Source organism: Carassius carassius, chromosome 43, assembly GCF_963082965.1.
Source record: "Carassius carassius chromosome 43, fCarCar2.1, whole genome shotgun sequence".
NCBI lineage: Eukaryota > Metazoa > Chordata > Actinopteri > Cypriniformes > Cyprinidae > Carassius > Carassius carassius.
In genome coordinates, this window is record NC_081797.1 from 19899502 (window position 1) to 19916436 (window position 16935).

At 40.7% G+C, this 16935-nt stretch overlaps 2 protein-coding genes across 2 annotated transcripts; both read left to right on the forward strand.

The window, feature by feature from the left end:
- The first annotated feature begins 9884 nt into the window (after window positions 1–9884).
- LOC132124830 (NLR family CARD domain-containing protein 3-like) lies at window positions 9885–13641 on the forward strand. Its single transcript, XM_059535977.1, has 7 exons — window positions 9885–9934; window positions 10856–10972; window positions 11153–11269; window positions 11435–11588; window positions 11706–11991; window positions 12130–12976; window positions 13365–13641. The coding sequence occupies exons 1-7, from the start codon at window positions 9885–9887 to the stop codon at window positions 13639–13641; spliced, it is 1848 nt and encodes a 615-aa protein (XP_059391960.1).
- Window positions 13642–13884: 243 nt separating this feature from the next.
- On the forward strand, window positions 13885–14811 carry LOC132124831 (NACHT, LRR and PYD domains-containing protein 14-like). Its single transcript, XM_059535978.1, has 3 exons — window positions 13885–14247; window positions 14611–14657; window positions 14741–14811. The coding sequence occupies exons 1-3, from the start codon at window positions 14060–14062 to the stop codon at window positions 14809–14811; spliced, it is 306 nt and encodes a 101-aa protein (XP_059391961.1). The 5' UTR covers window positions 13885–14059.
- The last annotated feature ends 2124 nt before the right edge of the window (window positions 14812–16935 follow it).

Consider the following 16935-nt stretch of genomic DNA (forward strand, 5'->3'; position numbering starts at 1 on the left):
TCGTGCACAAGAGGCCGCCATTGTGAACATGGTTTTGGCCAATAATTGTATCAGTCTACGAGAAATCCAAGCCAATATCATCAATGATGACAATATTTTCAATAACATCCAATGAGTCTCTCTGTCAACATTGATTGAATTCTAAAGAAAACTCAAATATACATGAACCAACTGTATCGGGTACCATTTGACAGAAATTCAGAGAGAGTGAAACATCTGCGCAATGAGTATGTGGAGGTATGCATTGTTCATCTGACTATGGTGTGGTATCATGCACTGCTCATAATGTTCTGTCACAAAAAAAATACTGTGCTATAGATATTGAATAGCATCCTATTTTCTTTAATGTGTACAAATGTACAAAAACAAGAAGAAGAGGGAGAAATGTAATTGGGCACAGGGCAATCACCAATGTGCCAGGGCAGCGAGGGGGTAACATCACCCTTTGCGCTGCTATCACACAAAATGGGGTCCTCCACCACCATGCAAATCTGGGACCCTATAATGCAAATCTGATACTTGCATTTCTTGACCAATTGCATGAGATTGTCACAGCATTACACCAAGTGAACCAGATGCGGTACATTGTCGTTTGGGACAATGTCTCATTTCATCGGGCTGCTCTGGTCCAGAACTGTTTCCATGATCACCCTGATTTTGAAGTTTTATACCTTCCCCCATACTCCCCCTTCCTGAATCCTATAGAAAAAAAATTTTCAGCGTGGCGGTGGAAGGTATATGACCTGCGGCCTTATGAGCGTTTGCCCCTCATTCAGGCCATGGAACAGGCATGTGATCTTATTGAAGCAGCTTCAGTGCAGGGGTGGATTCGTCACACAAGGCGATTCTTCCAACGGTGCCTTGCCAATGAAGACATAGCCTGTGATGTGGATGAAATCTTATGGCCTGATCCAGCCAGACGGAGAGACGGATAGTTACAGTATTCTTGTTGCTTTTACAGTAGTTTTCTTTCATTTCTGTTTACTTTTACTTTACTTTTCTTCAGAGTCAAAGTGTATGTACTGTAATTCATGCAGTAATTTTTATTTGTCTATAGATTTTATTTGTTTACAGTAATTGATATCATTGTTGGTTGATTACTGTAACTGATTATGGTAAGAAATACTGTAAGTATTGAAATAAATACTTGAAATATTCAGTCTGCAGCATCAAGTGTTGTGCAGTGCTTGGTAAGGTTATAGTAGGCCTACAGTATTTGTCTACATTCTCCTTATATCTCAAAACAAATCATGAATAATGTTGTGAGTTTCTCACTATTTTTTGTCACCTAAATTATCTCTTACATACAGTAAGAATGTCTGGCCAAAAATCTATTTTTTTTTTTTTTTACAAATGTGTTTTTTATTTATCACAGCAGTGTGAAACTGGCTGCAATAGTATATGATCATTGATGACTGTTTTGGTTAAATGAAAACAAATAGCATTTTCACAAATATGTGTATATGTTTTGACTGAAGTGTGTCATTTTGCAAACAATCTAGGAATTTTGCTAATTGATTGTGGTGTTTGGATAATTGTGATTATATTTTGACAAAAAGAACTCTGTTTTCAAAATTGCGTGTAAACAATTGAAAAAAACTGTAACATTCACTTAAATATTGACTCACATAATAAATTATTTATTGTGTCTGTTTTGATTCATATTTTGTCTTTTTTACATTGAGATGGCCAGGGCTCACCTGCAGATGAAGGAAATTATGAAACTACTCTGTGTCGTCAAATGGTGAAGCTCAAACACTGAAACAGATCACTGTTGGTTCTCTGTGTGTTGACTCTGTGTAGTTCTCTTACGAGAGCTCTCTCGTACTGCGTCTTAGCTAAGACGCTACGGGAAAAGTCTCTTTTCACGAAATACTGAAGCAAAAAATTATCCTTAATTTTGTATTTTTGTAAAGCGCATTTGCAGCAGTACGCAGCCATAGGCGAGACGGCTCGTTCGCTCATTGGCTTTTTCTGCGGCAACTGCACAGCCTATCGAGCGCAGGCCGTAAGAAGCGCCGCTCGCAGCGCCTACCAGAACCGCCTCCAGCTCGGCCGAGCTCGCCGGTTCCCTCCGCTTCGCTGGTCTCCCCTGCATCGCTTCCCGATGCTCAGCGTCCGCTGCTTGCCGACGCGTCATCGGAGGAAGTGGATCTCAGGCCCGCGTCGGAGGAAGAAGACACGTGCTCTCTGCTTGCTTCGGGCAGTGAGGGTTGGGCGAGCTCCGTGGATCTCGCGCCCGCTGCTCAGAGGCCCAGCAGATGGGGGGATATCGATAAGGAGCTGATGCGTGTACTCTCATTGGCCGCGGCGAGCCTCGGCCTCGAGTGGTCTGCACCAGCGCCCCCTTCACGTTCCCGGCTGGATGGTAGCTATCTTCCGGATGAGCGCTCTTCCTCAAGCTCAAAACACGCCCCTTTTCTTCCTGAGCTTCACGAAGAAGTGGCGAAGGCTTGGGACGATCCATTCTCGGCGAGAATCCGCTCATCTGTTTTGTCAGCATTCTCCACACTGGACGGTGCTAAGAACAGAGGCTACCTGTCACTTCCGCCGGTGGAACAGGCTATAGCAGCGCACCTTTGCCCGCCCTCTGCTGGACGGCGGACTAAGGCGGCGTTGCCATCCAAAGCCTGCCGCATGACGTCATCGCTGCTCGCACGGATATTCTCTGCTGCTGGGCAGGCTGCGTCTGCGTTACACACCATGGCGACGCTACAGATTTTCCAGGGCGATCTTCTCCGCAAGCTGGATGAGATGGGACCTGAAGCGATCTGTCTCGCGGATCTGAGGAGTGCTTCGGATCTCTCCCTCCGTGCTACTAAGTCCGCTGCACAGGCCATGGGACGGGTTATGGCTTCCGCTATGGTGGCTGAGAGGCATTTGTGGCTGACGCTTTCTGACATCAAGGAGTCTGAGCGCGCTGCTTTTCTTGACGCTCCGCTAACTCCTGCCGGCCTCTTTGGATCTTCCGTCAACGAGTTTGTGGAGGGATTCGCCGAGGACCAGAAAGCTTCACAGGCGTTCAAGCACTTCGTGCCGAAGCGCTCCAGTTCTGCAGCTAGCCGCTCTAGACCGGCCCCACAGAGCTCTCAGTCACGCCCACCGCCTCCTGCTGCGCCATCACGACAGCGTCAGCAACGCAGCTCGGGACCCCGTTCTCGCTCTTCGAGCCGTCGCCCCACGCCGCGGGAGCCGCGGCAGAGGATTGCGGTGAAGCCAGAAGCCCCGAAAGCATCCTAGCACTGCTGGGAAAGCGCCGGTGTTCGAGTTCCGCTGCGGCCGAGCTCTCACCCAAGCGCGCCGCTGTTGCAGTTCCAAGAGTTGTGACTGCCTCAGTGTCTTCTGCAATGCGCAAGCCTGCACGAGTGCCCGCTTGCCTGCACACAAAAGCCGTTATCACGGCTACCCAGATGTTTCACAAAAAGAGTGTTTTTTCTGGTGTTCCGGCCACGGCCGATGGTGCTATAAATGTTGTGACGATGCCCAATCCTCAGTGCCCATCTCCACATGTAAGCACAGCCCTACACACAGGGCCTGCGCCCGTAATGTCGACTCAAGTCGGTCGCGCACACTATATAGTAAACGTGCCCACCCCTCAGTGCCCACAATTACTATGTCACACGCATCATGTAGTTTCTGTAAAAACGAAACCCGTGCACGCTCGTCCGGCCACGGCCGATGGTGCTTTAAATGCAGTGACGATGCCCACTACCCAGTGCCCATCCCCGCATGTAAGCACAGCCCTCCACACAGGGCTAGCGCACATAAGATCGACACAGATCGGTCGAGCGCGCCGCATAGTAAACATGCCCACTTCCCAGTGCCCACATATACTATGTCACTTACGGCGCGGGGCTTCTGTAAAAACGAGGCCCGTGCACGTACATTCTGCACAGGCAGACGGCGAGTTGAAAGTGGTAAAAGTGCACACATGCAGCCCACGGTTACTCGCAGATATATCGAGTCCCACGGGACCCGCTCAGCCTCCCTCCAGTCGGTTAAGCGCCGGAACGGGGTCGAGGATGAGCGATCTGCCTGCTGTGATCAGCGCGCTCAGATGTGCAGCACACTCGAGCGCCGCCGTTGCCCAGTCAACAGAGCGCGTGTCGCATCCAGCCCTTAGCCATTCATGCAGATGCATGGTCAGCGCTTCCAGGGGTTTCGGATTGGGTGCTAGGCATTATAAAGAGAGGCTACTCGCTACAGTTTTCTCGACGCCCACCGCGCTTTTCAGCGCGCGTCGAAACTACGGTCAAAACAGAAGTAGCACACATACTTCGGGCCGAAATATCAAAACTGTTGAGCAAAGGGGCTGTAGAGCCTGTGTCTCAAGCTCAAAGCGAGGGGGGGCTGTACAGCAGATACTTTCTGGTGCCCAAGAGAGACGGGGGTCTCAGGCCCATACTGGATCTAAGACAGCTGAACAAGGCATTGATGAAACGCAGTTTCAAAATGCTCACGACCAGGAAGCTCCTCGCGCAGATTCGCAGAGGGGACTGGTTCATGTCAATAGATCTGAAGGACGCGTATTTTCAAATACAGATAGCGTCAAACCACAGGCGGTTTTTGAGATTCGCCTTCGAGGGCCAGGCATACCAGTTTGCAGTCCTGCCATTCGGCTTGTCCGTAGCTCCTCGTACGTTTACGAGGTGCATGGATGCAGCGCTCGCTCCTCTCAGACTCAGAGGCATACGAGTGCTGAATTATTTGGACGACTGGCTGGTTCTGGCCCGATCACGAGCGGAGCTCGTGGACCACAGGGCCGTTTTACTCGATCACCTCGAGAAGCTCGGCTTCAGTGTCAATTGGGCGAAGAGTTCGCTGAACCCTAGTCAGACGATCCTGTTTCTGGGTATAGTTCTGAACTCGTGTTCCATGACGGCGCGACTGTCACCACAGCGCACAATGGGCATTCAGCGCGCAGCGAGTTCTTTCCGCTGCAGCGCGACTGTGTCGCTCAAACACTGTCAAAAGATGCTGGGTCTCATGGCCCGTTGGGCATCAGAGCACACTCCACAAGAGGCGTCACCTCGTCGTGGGCGTGGTCTACTGGGATCTCCTTGCAGGATATATGTATGGCGGCGGGTTGGGCCTCGCGTCTACATTTATCAGGTTCTATAACCTGGAGGTTCCCGCCTTGCAAGCAAGGATGCTGTCGGTATAGAAGAATCAGGGCCCTGAGGGGAAATCTGAGTTCATGAGCGCTATGCGCTGCCGACTGTTATATGGGCAGTATTGCGTAAGACCCGCATTGCCACATTGGTCAGGCCTTGCCTCGGCTGTGTGATGTCATATTGCCGCATCTACGGATTTTTACATCGGGTTTCCGTAGCGTCTTAGCTAAGACGCAGTACGAGAGAGCTCTCGTAAGAGAACGTACTCGGTTACTAAACGTAACCTCGGTTCTCTCTAGAAGAGCGAACGAGTACTGCGTTCTCTGCCGTGCGTATGATTCACTCTGGTTCGCTTCGGCGATGAAATAAATCAGGTGAGTCAGCCTTTTCGAGCTCCTTTCATAGGTTGAGCCACACCCGTTTCGGCGGGAAGTGGCAAGAAGGGCGCGAAGCGCCCTTATTGGTCTGATGTTGCATCAGCCTGCGCTCGATAGGCTGTGCAGTTGCCGCAGAACAAGCCAATGAGCGAACGAGCTGTCTCGCCTATGGCTGTGTACTGCTGCAAATGCGCTTTACAAAAATACAAAATTAAGGATAATTTTTTGCTTCAGTATTTCGTGAAAAGAGACTTTTCCCGTAGCGTCTTAGCTAAGACGCAGTACTCGTTCGCTCTTCTAGAGAGAACCGAGGTTATGTTTAGTAACCGAGTACGTTTTACTGTATAATGAAGCTCCTGTGAGGACGCTGAACATGTGCTGATGGAGATCAGCTGTCTATTTTCTGAAGAGAGCTGTCTACAGATTTTGCTGCTACCCATTTAAATGAGCTTCTGATTAAATGAAGAACTTTATTTTTGTGTGAACTATTCCTTGAAAATGTATGTATTTCAATGTGAACATAAAATAAAGCATGTTTAGGCCAATGGCTGTAGGCTAACGTCTGAACAAAAGGTGATGTAGTATGCAAGTTGAATTTGTTGTTTGTGTTAAGTTTAATTTTAATTCATATTATGTGTGTTCAGTCATTTAAAGCAGCTTTAAAAACAACTACTTTTAGACTCATCTTTCAGAACATGCATGTTATCAATCAGTTGTGAGTAACTATACACTGTAAAATCCAACAGCTGTTCTAACAAACTGTCATGAATCCGGTCCATGGACTTCGATTTGTACCTCACCAGATGTCACTAACTCATCATACTGACTTCCTCACTACACTCACTGATGCACATCACATTGGACTACATTTCCCATACACCACTTCACTAATCACACACTTGTATCCAATTAGACACAATCTTGTTTCCTGCAGGGGGAGCTGGAGGTGCAAGTCAATGTGCTGAAGCAGGATCTGGAAATGACTTCAAACAAATCTGTGAAAATGCTGCTAAAAACAAACCAGATGAGTCCATACATATTTATACAATAACCAAATGTTATTATATTATTATATATTATTACAGATGGAGGTGTTTGAGACACTTCATCAGTTCCTGAAGGAGGATGAGGAGCAGAAGAGAGACAAGATTCAGCAGAACACGGTCATTAGTGCTGACAAACAAACAAACAGAAATCCCTTATTTGCCATATTACACAGCATACACATCCTGAAAACTAGTTTAATTTCCATTCATATTCTCTGTGTTGAGTTACAAACAACACAACAGCTTTGAGACTGACCTGAGATGATGATGATGATGATGAAGATAATGACTGACCTGAGATGATGATGATGATGATGATGATGAAGATGATGATGATGCTCTGCACCACTAGAGGGAGAACAAGACGATAAAGAGACAAGAGTCACCTTTGACCAGGTGACTAAATGAAAGTAAAAGAAAGGATAATATTTTGAGAGTTTAATTCTATGCCTGGACTTTTAAGTGGCAGCACAGTGCGGTAAGTTCAGAACTTGTTCTTTATGTAACCACATACAGTAGATATGTAGAAATAAGTTGGTAATCGTAATCGTGATAGTAAGTTATTGGGAATGTAATATTTTGTTGCCAGAATATTTTTTACATTTTAAACTGTACTAATTACACTATTTATCAGACAATATCAATAAACCAATGATTGTTTATTCTCTTGCACAAATGACAGAATATGAGATGCTTGTTAAAAGTCATGATGTGCACTTAAAAAAATCTGTATTTTTAAATATTTTTGTTTTAGCTTACAGTACAAACAAAGTAGTGCTGAGTTCTGCATTTCTTTTGTATCACAGGTACAACATTATAACTAAACCTATACTGCTTATCTACTGCAGGTAAATATCCATAATTGTACTGTCACAAACATTAAAAGCTGAATGAACAGTGAGGAATTAAAAAAATTGAGCTAATATTTATAAATGATTGCATATTTTCTGTAAATAAACACTGCAAATGATGTATGGCAGTTCCTCGCACAAACTGATCTTGAGTTACCTTTGAGTTTGAATTTTCCAGTTATTATTTTGAGTTTACCAGGAGTTATTGGGTTTGTTTTAGTTAGTTTTATTTGTGCTGTCCCAGAATACACTGTAAAAACTCATTGTGCAGAACATTATCGTTTGTACTACAGAAAACTGCACATTTTACTTAACAGGTGAGTATCCAAAGCTAATGACAATAGTCTGCATTTAACTGTGTATGTTTATTTAACTTTTTTATTTTACTTTAAATTTTATATTGAATTATGATATCAGTGAGGGATGTTTGCATCATGTTACTTTAACCCTCTGAAGTAGATTCACACGTATACGCGTTATGAGTCATTTTCTCCTGATAACCCCGAAAAGAACTTAAATTAAACTTTCAGTTTTAATCGTACAGATAAGAGCAATACATCAATCGAATCTGTAAAGGGTCTACTTTTTTTTTTGGATACAGACATAATAACAACAAAACTTTGTGCACTTATAAAATAAAGATAAGAGCAATACATCAATCGAATCTGTAAAGGGTCTACTTTTTTTTTTGGGATAAAGACATAATAACAACAAAACTTTGTGCATTTAAACAACAAACAAGGTGTGCTGTCTGCAGCCTTTGTCTGCGCTGATCTTCATTTACAAACACGTCATTAAAATGAACTGTAACTCCGTGAATACTCAACGAGTATTAGAGACACGAGAGAGATATCTATAGAAAGCTTGACATGTCTACTTTTAAACTAAACAAGTGCTGCCGAAAACAAATATTCTGTGATAAAGTAATCCATATCAAAACAACGCGATGTCCTTTTTTCACGTCTCCCTTCATTATCTTCTAATGTGACCACGCCCCCGCGCTGAACGCGCTATTCAGATTCAAACTGAAGCGCGCGGCTTGAATACGCCCACACAACTGAAGACAACGCAGCAAGACTGTTCTTCAAGTTTTTATTTTACTGTTTGCTTCGCGATGAGAGGAATAAGACATAAATCACCCCAAAAAGATGTGATGTGGTTGAGGATTTGAGAAATGGATTTCCTCAGAAAAAAAGGATGAAGCACTTTATTCAGCCGAGATCATAAACATGAGTAAGTCTCTTTTTATTTATTTATATACTTGTACTAGTTTACACATAACGTGTAAACATTTTACTAGTTAGACTTTTTCCAAAGACTTTTTCCAAACTATAATTCCTGACTAAATGTATAATCAAGTGAAATATTATGAAGTTTCAATAAAAATATACAATACTATACCATTCAAAAGCTTGATAAATAAATGTAACTGCAACAAATGTAACAAACAATGCTGTTCTTTCAATTTATCCCCCATAAAAAAACTGAAAAATATTCTCAGCTCTTTTCAATAATAATAATAATAATAATAATAAATGTTTTTTGTAGAAAATAAGATTGTTAGGATTAACATAGGATTTCTGAAAGATTGTGTGACTGGAGTAATGATGCAAAAAAATTAGTTTGAAAGTCAGCTTAGATTTTGTTAATAAACTGTTTAACTGCTCCCCCAAGTGGATATTAAATTATGTTGTGGGATAATCAAATATATTCTAAATAAACTACAAGCATAAAATTATATAGATTTATTTTGTTCGCACATTCTTTCTTGTAACTCTTCCCTCTCAGTGACACAGATGACTGAGAGGCTCATTATGCAGCTCATTATGCAGCTCATTATGCAGCTCATTATGCGGCTCATTATGCGGCTCATTATGCGGCTCATTATGCAGCTCATTATGCGGCTCATTATGCAGGCCTTTGTCTTTTCAAGTGTAAATCACAATGATATTATATGTTAGTTGATGTTTACTCGCATATGACTTTTACCAACAAAAGTGTCTTAGAAAATTTAAAACCAATATATTGTTTTCTGTAAGTGAGTATACAAGATGATTTTCACATAATTTAGAAAGAAAAATTCTAGGCTACAAGCTCCAGTTCTCAAAAATCCCGGGAACCATTGTTCTGTATGTGTTTTATGGCTTTATTCAAGTGATTTAACATTTTTCGTTTTTCTCTAACCATGCATAACATTTTTTTTTTCAAAAACACAATCATGTACATGCATGCATTTCACATATAATTATAGCCAAGTTTGTGCTTATTACAGTGAGATTAGACTTTACCCATTTAGATATTTATAAGAAAATGAAAAAAAAAAACACAAATATCAGGGCATGACAAAACTTCTCCAAGGCCCAAAAATACCCTTAGACTCCAGAGGGTTAAAGGAACAATAAAGAAGTGCTTACATCTGCCGTGAGATTATTTAATTAAAATATGACATTTTTATATATATATGCACATTTAGAATGGGAGGAAAGTGCTTCCAAAATGAGTTCCAATGAGCAAAGAGAGAATGAAGACACCTCCAGTGAATCCAGGTATGGCATCAGCACTTTTGCAACTTTTTATGAAGATGATTGTAACAATGTTCTTTCGTGGAAAGAAGGAGGCTGGAACCGGTGGACAATCAAACAGAAACTTTAACTACAAAATAAACACAAAACAGCGCGGCAACCCCCCACGAACGAATGCCACGCACAAACAAAATCAAAACACTAAATTAAACCCAGGCCTGGTCCTCTCTCATCCTTCACTGTCGTTGCTCCTGTTTTATATCCTTCCATCTCCTCCGTGGGACTCGAGACCGGTGAGTGCCGCAGGTGTCGCTCATTTCTCAATCACTCCACCGGCCTCGCCCCTTTCCCACCGCTCTCAGCCCCCCGCCCCACTCGCTACAGTGAGTTATATCTCTTTATCTCAGACAGTAGAGCATAGCTCTCACAATGCAAAGATCATGGGTTTGATTTCTTTAGGCTTATTTGCACTGCACCAACAGATGCTGGCCAACGCTACACCACTTTTTTTTAGGTTTGTTGGATCAGTGTAATGTTGGCATCTGTTGCCATATTCAATCTGTATTTGATGGGTTGCAGAATATCTGAGACGTGACAAACTTTAATCTGGTGATTGTTTGCATCGGCTGATTTCTGTCAGTGCTGTGTCCAATAAACTGAATGTATCTTAACTAAATTAATAGCCAATGTAATGTTGTTTTTTATTATTATGTAATGTCTGTATAATTTATTAAACAAATACAATAATAATAATTAATATAGCTTTAATAATTATAACAATACTGAATGCTAAATAAAAGGGGAAAAAATCATTAATGGACAATGCTTATCTGTTTATCAAATAGTGCAAGTGTGTATCTTAATATACAATAATACTGTGTGTGTGTGTGTGTGTGTGTTTATATGTACTATGCATACTTGTTTGTTTTTTGTCACTATGAGCAGAAAGAAGGAACTGGGATCAGAATCTGCAGGACCCAGCAGCAGTGTGTCTATGAAGAGAACACAATCCATAACTAGACCCCCTTCATTAAGTGATGGAACAGAGGCCTCTGCCCCAGAGTCAGTATACATATTTAGCTGCTGATTTACTGCAGTTTCATTTAAGAAACCCTAATGAACACTAAATGTTCTCCAAAATAAGCAACACAGAAAATCCACACTGATATGTTTCTGATCATCTTCAGCAGCCATTGCAATTACTGTTATTTCCATTTTGGCTGTGCTTTCTTTTAATTTCAGGAGTGTGGAGAAAGATAATAGATTTGCATCCCACAATCAGACCCACATCAGGGAGGAAAGACCTGAAGCAGTCCTGCAGAGAGTCAAAGACCAACACAAAACCAGTATAAAGAACAAGTATGCACACTTATTTGAGGGAAACAAACTAGAAGGAAATGAAACCCTCTTGGCCAGGGTCTTCACACAACTCTACATCATAGATGGAGAGAGAGAAGGAGTGAATGAAGAACATGAGGTTTTACAGATGGAGAAAACACCCAGAACACAACCCAACCCAATCAGCTGTAATGACATCTTTAAACCATTACCTGAACCAGGATGTGAAGAGAAAGAGAAAATCAAGACTGTTTTTACTAAAGGCATCGCTGGAATTGGAAAAACCGTCTCTGTGCAGAAGTTCATTCTGGACTGGGCTGAGGGAAAAGACAATCAGGATGTAGATTTCATGTTTGTGTTTCCATTTCGAGAGCTGAACTTGATTCAACATCATCAGTACAGTCTTCACAGACTTCTGCTGGACTTTCATCCTGAACTTCAAGATCTGGATTCAAAGATTTACGAGGAGTGTAAAGTTGTGTTCATCCTAGATGGTCTGGATGAAAGCAGAATCACACTGATGTTCTCAGATGATGAGAAAGTTTGTGATGTGAACGAATCTTCATCAGTGGGTGTGTTGATGTCAAACCTCATCAGAGGAGAGATGCTTCCCTCTGCTCTTATCTGGATCACCTCCAGACCAGCAGCAGCCAATCAGATCCACTCCAATTACATTAACCGTGTGACAGAAATTCAGGGATTTAATGACCCTCAAAAAGAGGAATATTTCAGGAAGAGAATCAGTGACCAGCATCAAGCCAACAGAATAACCACACACATCAGAAGAGCAAGAAGCCTCCACATCATGTGCCACATCCCTGTCTTCTGCTGGATCTCATCCACTGTGCTTCAAAACCTCTTGAAAGAAGATCTCAATGCAGAAATCCCTGGAACTCTGACTGAAATGTACATCTACTTCTTGCTGATTCAGATTAAGAGAAAGTCTGATGAAAGAGATCCAGAGAAACTCCTAAAGTCCGTCAGAGAAGCGATTGTAAAACTTGCTGAAGTGGCTTTCAATCAGCTGATGAAGGGCAATGTGATGTTCTATGAGGAGGACCTGATTGAGAGCAGCATAGATGTCACTGACGCCTCAGTGTTTTCTGAGATTTGCACCGAGATCTTTAAGGAAGAATCAATGATTCATCAGAGGAAAGTCTACTGCTTCATTCATCTGAGCGTTCAAGAGTTTTTTGCTGCTTTCTATGTGTTTTATTGCTATTTAAGCTGCGCAATGAAAGCTCTGAGGGTTTTTGATTCAATGCACAATTTGCATAAAGGGGCAGTAGATAAAGCTTTAGAAAGTAAAAATGGACACCTGGATCTGTTCCTGCGGTTCTTGCTGGGCATCTCACTGGAGTCCAATCAGAGACTCTTAGGGGATCTGCTGACACACACAGAAAACAGCTCAGAGAGCATCAGTAAAACCACATTTAACATTAAAGAGAAGATCAAAGATGGAAAAGCAGTCTCCACTGAAAGATCCATCAATCTGTTCCTCTGTCTGCTGGAAGTGAAGGATCAGACTCTGTCTAGAGAGATTCAGGAGTTTCTGAAATCAGAAAAACATTCAGAGAAGAAACTCTCTCCAACTCACTGCTCAGCAATCGCCTACATGCTTCAGATGTCAGAGGAAGTGCTGGATGAGCTGGATCTCAAGAAATACAACACATCAGATGAAGGTAGAAGAAGACTGATATCAGCTGTGATCAACTGCAGAAAAGCTCTGTGAGTGTTTAACCCATGTCTTACAATGAAGAGTCCTTTTTGAATGCAATTATACTTTTCTACCCTGTTAAAAAAGCATATGCTGGTTATGTATGTTTTAATACATGGCTGATGGTTTGAGCTGGTTTAAGCTGGCCATGTGCTGGTTCTAAACTGGTCCTAGCTCCTGCTCAGTACCAGCTTAGAACCAGCACAGGCACACCTAAAAAGCATCTTAAACCAGCAGCCATGCATTAAAACATACCTAACCAGCATATGCTTTCTTTTCAGCAGGGTATTGTTTTGCTTATTTTTAGAATGTCCCGATCTGTTGAACAGCAACTAAATGCAATGCTAATTGTAGAATGAGGTTAAGATTTTGATTGTATTGTGTTCTGTTATTTTTCAGTCTTCCTGGCTGTAATCTCAATGTCCAACATTGTGAGATAGTGACATCCGCTCTACAATCGTCAAACTCTGTCCTTAGAGAGCTGGACCTGAGTAACAATGACTTGCAGGATTCAAGAGTTAAGCTGCTCTCTGATGGTCTGAAGAGTCAAAACTGTAAACTGGAGATACTGAGGTCTTTAGAACATCACACATTCATAAATTCTCAAGATTCCTCAAGGCAACAGGTCTTTAAGATCAGTTGTCACCAAACACTTTCCCTCTTTCTGCCCAGTTAAATCTTTGAAATTAAGTTGACGAGGGAGATGTTGTCAGGTTTGGGAGGTTTGCCTAAAGACTTGATGTCTGATTTAAAAGAAAGGAAAAATGTATCTTTCTGCAATGTCTATAGATTACACTAATATAATATGTCTGCAGACTATTTTATTTTTTGTTACCAAAGTTCAGCACAAAGTTCAGAGTTGTGTTTTTAATGTGCTGTCAAGTTAAAAATATTTAGATTAAACTTTTTCAAGATGTTGTGTTGGATTTGATTGATTGTTACATGATCTTTCTTGTCACTTCAGAGCATTTCTGCAAATTGTTTTATAAGACAAGAAATCCAGTAAGGACATGCATACTGGTTTAAAACTAAGATCAACAATGATTCCTCAGGTATTTGAGAGCTGAGTGCTTCACAGATGATGTAATCTGTCGATGTGTGTTTGTAGGCTGTCTGGCTGTATGGTGAAAGAGGAAGGCTGTCGTTATCTGTCTTCAGCTCTGAGCTCAAACCCCTCACACCTGAGAGAGCTGGATCTGAGCTACAATCACCCAGGACAATCAGGAGTCCAGCTCCTCTCTGACAAACTGAAGGATCAAAACTGCTCACTAAAGACACTCAAGTATGTGGGGTACAAGTTTAGAAATACTTTCTGCAGCAAGAGCCCACACTTCACATCTCTGCATTTACTAATTAAATCCCTATCCTCAAATAATTTATCTATCCACTTCAGACAATCCACTGACTATAAGTAACTTTGCAAGTACAAGTCAGTTTATTCTATTAAAAACAACTCTAACCTAACAGTCTACTAATACTCAAATCAGAGTTAGTTCACATGAAGTTGAAAGTTACGTACTGTATGTTTAGTACAATGTCTAAAGTACACTATCATAAAAACAAAACAAAACCTGTTCACTATGGACTGCAATGGACTTCCAATAACTTGTCTGTACTATGTCTGTATGTTTGTGTGTCATTTTAGTTTGGACCATGGAGAGCCTTTCAGGATCCAACCAGGACTGCAAAAATGTAGGTTTCTGTCTGGCACACTCTTGCACGTTTTATGAAAACAAATAAAATTATGTAACTGTTTTGTCTCTCTCGGGGTTTAGATTTCTGTGATCTCACACTGGATCCAAACACAGCAAGCACCCTGCCCCTTCACCCTCCACTAAAAGAGTAGGAGTGTATCTGGACTGGCCGGCCGGCACTCTGTCCTTCTACAGTGTCTCTGACACACACACACTCACACACTTACACACATTCAACACCACATTCACTGAACCCCTCTATGCTGGATTTAAGGTTTTTAATTCCTCTCTGTCACTGTGTAAGATCACACAACAGACAAACATCTGACTGAGTCATGGTCCTATGTCTGATTATTAGAAGATTTGATTTAAGGAGTATGTAATGTATGAATTTAACTATAGAAATAGTGATTACATGATTGTGTAAAACTACTGTATACTCAATCTCTCTTTCAATTAGATGTCTGTAACTATATCAAAACAAAATTTATTTTTCTTTATATTATATTGCAAAATATTGTTACTGCTATTGATGTGGAATACGATTAAGGTTAAGGACAGGTTAAGGTATAGTGATAGAGTCAACAGTCTGATTATAGATTTAACTACAGAAATTATTAACATATGTGATATTTATGGTCTATAATAGAGCATATTTAAGAGAGCAAACACACATTTGTATTGTACGTCATTCATATTGTTTCTATTTCTCTACAAAACATTACTTCCTACACGTATATAATATATATGTACTGCAGTTATTATGTTGTTATTCTGTTACTGTTTATTCTAACTGTGTGTTGTGTGCTGTGTTGTCTTCACAAGTAAGTAGATACCTGAAAGACACAATCTCTGTTTCAAGGATTTATTATCACATAATAATATAGTGAAGCAGTATTTTTTGTTTTGGTATAATAACACTTGTTGAAATTGTGTTGCTCAGGCGATGTCTAACTGAACATGGAAAACTATTCAATAAACTCTACTGATTATTACCATCACTTCATCTTCTGCTTTCTGAAATGAAACCTGCCTCTGTCTGTGTTTGGACTGACAGAAAAACTGATTTTATGTTGACAAATTTAATGTGTGTGGAATTTTGAAATGAAGAGTCACTGAGATCCTCTTGTTTTCTCAGAAATTAATGTGAGACAAAAGCGAATGAACCAGTTTCTCCGGATGTACTATTCCTGCAGTGTGTTCACTGTAAATCTGCAGTGTTTCATGTAAATCTGCAGAGTATTTATAGTAAATTGTATAATGATCAGCTCAACTCTTTTCTATCCACAGAGAGCAGTCTGACACGACTCAGATCAAGTACTTTCAGTGTGTTCATTAATTAATGAACTGTTAGTTGGATTCAGTGCAGTTTGAGGAGGACTTTCACAATATATTGTTCTCCTTTACAGAGATCAGATCCTTGTCAGACGCTCCAATGACAATTGTTGAATTAGCACAAAAATGAATTCTTCCTTTAAAACTTCAATATATCTATGAGGACTTCACTCACAGACAACCAAACTATTTTCATGTTGTTATTAACCAGGTTCGAACTAATCTACTAATTTACATAATACTAAATACAGCAGAGAAGCTTAATATTATGTGAATAAATACATTAAATCATTATCATCTGTACACTAGGCAAGGTCATAACATTATTTCAATGCACAGAAGTTAACTGTCTCTGACAGGAAGTACATGGTGAGTTAGGATTGGAGCCTGAGACTGAATTGTTTTGAATTGTCTCCATCTAGAGGTGAATGTGCAGCATGACACAGACACATTGCATTGAGAAGCATGAGATGTACCTCTGATATTCAAAAATAAAGTGTGCTTATTATGGAAATAATATAGCTTAGTATACCTTAAAAGATTATACTGTTATATAATTTTACTTGCCATAAAATTAAAGTGCATTAATTAGTTTAAATTGATATTAAACACAGTTAGCTGAAATTCGGTGTATTTGACCAATTGTAGATATATAGAATTTCATAATTACTTTGATTCATAATTTTCTGTAAAACGATGTAAGTTCATGGTAAACTAAAATATACTTGAACTCTATTTTGATTCAAATTATTTGTCTTGTATTTAAAAATAGCTATTTGTAATCAATGATAACATTTTAATTTCTATTACCTTCAAGTGTAATGTCAGTTAAAATTATGATAAATTAATTTACAATTATTAATTTACAATTAAAATAATTTTAATTATTTGACAAAAATGTATTTATGGCATTCATTCATTAAAAAATTGGTACAATTCAA